The following is a 5,402-nucleotide window of genomic DNA, read 5'->3' as shown; positions in this document are numbered from 1 at the left end:
TTCCCTAGAGTTACAGGATCTCCCACAAATAAATCTTTTCTCCTGAAAGAAATGTTAAGCAGTAGTTAGAAGTTAAATAGGTGTTAAAAAAAGATGCGGACTCAATGTCCCTGTCATATCTCTCCTTGCTTCCCTGTTCTCCCAGCATTTACCATTTTCCTGGCTCCGGACATGGGAGCTGCCCATCTTCTAATCTACAGGCAGGGACTGATACTCCCATTAAGAAAACAAGCAGGGAAGAGGAGGCAGGGGTGGCATTTCAGGGAGCACAAGCCCAGCTGTGTCTTTGAGTTTCCTTTCCTTCAAAACAGGATATTCCTCCACATTTCTTGAAGCTCTACTGTGTGCTTTCAATAGATTTGCAGATTTACACATTTTTGCTAATGGCATGGGGGGCCACTTCCAGGGCAGAAATAAAATGCAGCATGTCTGAAGTTTTTGCATCATTTTTCACCAGAAATGTTTTTCTCAGTCCAGCTCTTTCTTAAAAAATAATATGCTGGGTTTCTACCTGAGCTTATTAACTGAAAATATATTTGAAGGGAGAAAAGGTTGTAGCTTTGCTTATGCCACAATGTGTTTTATCTTCAAAAACACTGACCAACCCCCAGCTGCCCTGGTAGCAGTGCCTTCAAAGGATATTTTGGTGGTTTATCCATTCCCCTCCTGAAGCCAGACCTCTTGGTGTCCATGTCACTTGTATGCCCCATAGCATCAGGCTGATGTCCGCAGGGAGGATTTTAGCTCTGGATGCTTTGCTTTGCTGGCTGGTCCAGAAGGGCTGGTTTTCCTCAGAGGGCTCGCACTGATGAGTTTGATGAGGGGCAGTTGTACTGGGTCTAACCTTGCACTGGCTGTCTGCCCCCTGCCAAGCTACCACTGCTATACAGGGTGGGCTCAGCTGCTTACATTGCCGATGCTGTCGTGTTTATAGCCGCAGTATTGAAATATATAGGTGCTGTTTGGAGTCAGCTCTGTATGCCAAGCCATAACCTGAAGAGGATCAGCAGCTGCTGGGTGAACAGGCAGGACATCCCAAACCAGCAAGAGGACAGGCAGGTGGAACAGGAACCATACTAGCTAACCCGACCTGCCCCATGCCACACTCTCCAGCAGAGCCTTAAAAACAACCTTCCCAGTGTTTTCATAGTTTAGACCACGGTCTGTCCAGACTCATTGGATGCTTGCCCTCTCCCATACACACCGAGTCAGGCACCAGGTGAGTGGAAAGCTGCCTTGGTTGCACTCACAGCTGGTCCAGGAGATAGCAAGGCAGAGAAAGATCCACAAACGTATTTATTCTCCTTTGGCTGACCCCAAGACCCATGAAAAAGAGGAGATCACTTAAAAGTAAAGGTTAAAGCACCCTGGAATTGTTGCCCTCCTGCTACCCCACCAGAACAGAGCCATCATCATCATCATCAGGGGCTCCTTTATCTCAGAGCATTGCTTGGTATCAGCTGACTGGCATTGGTGTGGCCGTGGGCATGGTGCAGGTGCTCGGACCTACCCCTCACATCTTGTCTCCCTCTCTCTTCCCCGTGCTCCCAAGGTTGGCTCTGTGGTGGCCGTTGGCTGGATCCGCTCCAAGAAAGCCGTGGACTGGCGCCTCTTCCGCAACATCTTCCTGGCATGGTTTGTGACTGTGCCGGTGGCAGGCTTGTTCAGCGCCGGGGTGATGGCGCTGCTGATGTATGGGATCCTGCCTTACATCTGAAGAGCCTTCTCCACTGGGAAAAGGGGAAACGGCCGAGCTACTACCGAGGGGAGAAGCGTTCCTGTGAAAGAACCAGCCGGAGAGGATCCATCTTCCATATCTAACTTCTTATCTACTGTACATAACAATGTGTCATATTGGTGACATGGTGATGTGGTGCCATTTCTTATATATTAAAGAAATATATATGCATATAGTAGGTAACAATACCTAAGTTATATTATCAGTGGGGTGAAAATAATTGCCTAGAATTTAATATTTAGTAAAATTTGTACATAGTGTATCATTTTGGTGGCAATTTTTTAATCTTTTGAAGAAGAGTATGGATTAGGAAATGTTTCTTGTCCATTTGATATAAGAAGAAGCGAGGTACAGGACTGCATAACACATGAATTTTTTTAAAGCTATTAAGATACTGGAACAAAATAAAATGTGCAGAAGTGCTTTTCATAAAATAACTTTGTTCATATCATATTGATCTTTGTGTATCATAGCGTGATGGTTATGGCTGTGTAAATACTTGCAAACAGTAACTTTTAAATGGTGCATTTCCCTTATATATTTTGGATAAGAAAGTTTAGGAAGTACCAAAGAAGCAGGGGAATAGCTTGCCGATATTATGTTGTTGTCTACATGTGTGGGTGTGTGTCGTGTTTCCCCACCTCTAACTCATCATTGTTTTCACCAAGTTCTGGCCAGCGAGGCTGGGATAGTACTGTTCATGTCTTAGTGTAACTTTAAAGAAAAAAAAAAAAAGCACACAAACCAGTTAGTTCTCGTTACTCAGTAGGCAGACCACGATTCTCCACATTAGCTGACAGTAGACTGACTTCATTTTGTGGGTTGAAGTATCTCACTGACTGCTCACCTTCTACCTTTCCCCTTCAAGTCTCAGCTCCCAGTTGCCCTGCTATCAATTCCAGCAGAAGAATGGACCGTCAGTCTCCCCTTTGTCTGTCCATCCAGCCACAACCACACACTCTCAGGTACAGGAGCAGGACGGTGGGGTGCACTGCACCCCCGCGTTCAGAAGTGAAGGGCAGCAGCGGGTAGGGAACAGGCTTAGCCCTGGTTTTGTGGTTGAAGGTTTGGGCGCCCATGGGAGTGCTGACCCACGCAGGGGCTGGTGTGAGGAGCACGGTGAGGATGTGAGCAGATGCTGTGTCCTCCCCGGCGATTCCCGCCCACCAGCCTCCTGCCGTGCTGCTGACAGGGAGGGGATGGGAACCTGGCCCTACGTGAATGGAGGTTGCGTGGTAACCAGCATTAGTGATGAGATTTTTTCACAGCAGCTCAGGGGGAAATGGGTAGCTACATCCCCTGCACAGCTTTGGAAAGCACATTTGGGTGAAGGTTACTGTTTCATGGGTGGGAGACAAAGGGCAAGGGGTGCCCAGAGAAGGTTGAGAATCTATTACTGTTTAAATGCTGCTAAAATTTTGATAAAACATTCTTGGTACTCCATTGTGACTTTTCCATTGGTCATTCATACTAAATTTATAATAAAAAGATAAACAACCCCTACCACTGTTTGCCTCTTGGGTTTTTCGAGCATTACTCAGCTGTGCCAGCCGTAATGGGAAGGCTCCATGGGCAGTTAAAACCGACTCTTTGGCATCCGCCGCCGTTTGTTCTTTGTCCACTGGGGTCAGCTGGATGAAGCTGCGCTCTGTGCGGCGCTGACAAAACCTCCCTTTTCTTCCTGCCACCCCGGCAGCCCCAGCACCCAGCCCTCGCTCTGCCCAGGGCGTGGCTCACGGGCATCTCCCCGGCCAGGTTTGGGAGCTCAGGGGCTGCTTTGGATGCATTCACCGGGCACTCACTGGCTCCAAATGCCCCCCTAACCCTAAGCCTCCTTTCTGGGGCTCTGGTAGCAGCCCCATCACTGCGGCACCATGGCACTTGGTTTCCAGCCCCTCTGAAACCCTAGAGCTGTGGTGTAAATTGCTCTGGCAAACAGGTGGGACCAACGAGCAACGGCCGAGTGACCAGAGCAGCCAGTAAATGCACAAAGACAATTTGGGACCTGTGGAAAAGGGTGGAAGGACTCACCCTATCTTAGCACTTGCACGAACAAATGCCTGCCTGGTGGCCCAGCAGCTTGCCACCTTGTTTTATCTACAGAGACAAACCAGACTTCTCTTACTCCACCGCAGGGACCCAGCTGCAGCCCTGCCAGACGCAGGCAGCACATGGAGGGCTGTGCCAGCTCAGCCCTCGGGGGTATGTGATAATCCCCCAGCACACGCAGATGAGCGTCTGTCAACCCACACATTTGTGAATAAAACTGTTATGAGGGAAATGGCCAGAAAGGAAGTGTCTCCAAAATATCCCCCCCCCCAAATATAATAACCTTTAATTGGGAAAACCCAAAGTGACTTTCTCCACACCACAGAGGTGTCCTTTGCCACCCCAGGGAAGAGGAATCACTGCAGGGGAAGCACAGCTGGTGAAATGCCCTGCAAATATGAGCACAGTTAAAATGTCCTTCACTCAGGCAGCAATCAAAATAGGTACAGGTCTATTTTCAGAGCAAGAAACAGTGGGGTTTTTGCATTTTTGCAGCAGCATGGGGCTGAGAGTTGGGTCTCATTTAGCCAAGACCCATTTAGTGAGCAGATGCTGATGGACCTTGACAAGAGACATGGGATGCTTTGTTGCCTGGTCCCCTGAACTCAGCGCTATGGCAGAGGTTTTCCCACTGCAGTTTACGACCATCAGGGCTACAGCCCTGGGCAGGGCACAGGACTTCATGATGGCCATCAGGCAGACCTTGCTGTGTGCCAGGATGCTCAGCTTTCAGGAAAGGTGAGGGCAAGAAACAGATCAGGAGGTAAGAGAGACAGAAGCCTGATGAAAATATTTATTACAAGTAAAAACTCTTTTAACTGAGGAAATGCAGTCTGAATTTCAGAAACCAAAGTGTCTACTGTGTCTGATGGACCAGTGGTAAAATCCTTGACTCAAACTAGCCTGAGAAGCAGAGCCAGCTGGCAGGGTATGAAGGTGCTAATTGACTAGTTACCCTCATCAGCCTCTCCTGGTGCATCCAGCCTCTACCTTACTTGCTTGCCAGATTTCCTGGCTTGCCCTGGGACTTGCTTCATCCTTGCATGTTTGTCTGATGGTCATCGGTCTGTTGCTGGGACTTCTCATTGCCACCAACCCTGTTCTGCTTGTACTGCTTGGCAGCATGCCCTCATTTGTCCTCCTCAACGGAGCAGTCCAGTTCTTCCAGCACCCTGCTGCTGTCCTCCTGCCTCCCAGGTAAGTGCCCTGTGCACCAGTGACTGGTTAGACTGGCTGAGCACCACCTGGGGCAGGGGGTCTGTCCCTGCCACAGGTACTGGGACTTGTTCTGGTGTTGGCAACTTAATGCTCCTTGCAGGGCCATGTGTGGTGTGAGAGCCCAGAAAATGCAGCTGGGAATGCGTGAGGCAGGGCAGCACAAAGGCCAAGGGCCCTTAGATTGTTTGCAGGAGAGAGACTTGGGTTGCTTTGTGGGAGCTCTTAGCACAAACCTGGGTGCCCCTGGACTGCAAGGTGATGCTGAAAATGACTTGGACAGATACATATTTTTGGAGAGCAGAAGACTGCTTGAATGAGGGTCTTGTGCAGTTTATGTGTTGCTGCTTCTGTAGGGAAGGCAACTGATGAAAAAAGCTTTTTTTTTTTTTTTTTTTAA

General features: G+C 48.8%; 1 protein-coding gene across 1 annotated transcript in view; it reads left to right on the top strand.

Annotated features, from left to right (window-relative positions):
• SLC20A2 (solute carrier family 20 member 2) overlaps positions 1-2,351 on the top strand; it is a 39,400-nt gene extending 37,049 nt beyond the window's left edge. Inside the window, exon 11 of the mRNA XM_010169951.2 lies at positions 1,553-2,351. Within this exon, the coding sequence (XP_010168253.1) occupies positions 1,553-1,717 (165 nt within the window). The 3' untranslated portion in view covers positions 1,718-2,351. The remainder of the gene's footprint in view (positions 1-1,552) is intronic.
• Positions 2,352-5,402: the final 3,051 nt, after the last annotated feature.

This window comes from Antrostomus carolinensis, unplaced genomic scaffold (assembly GCF_000700745.2).
Source record: "Antrostomus carolinensis isolate BGI_N321 unplaced genomic scaffold, ASM70074v2 scaffold18530, whole genome shotgun sequence".
Lineage (NCBI taxonomy): Eukaryota > Metazoa > Chordata > Aves > Caprimulgiformes > Caprimulgidae > Antrostomus > Antrostomus carolinensis.
Note: the sequence above shows the minus strand (reverse complement) of the source record. Positions and strands in the feature narration are given on the sequence as shown.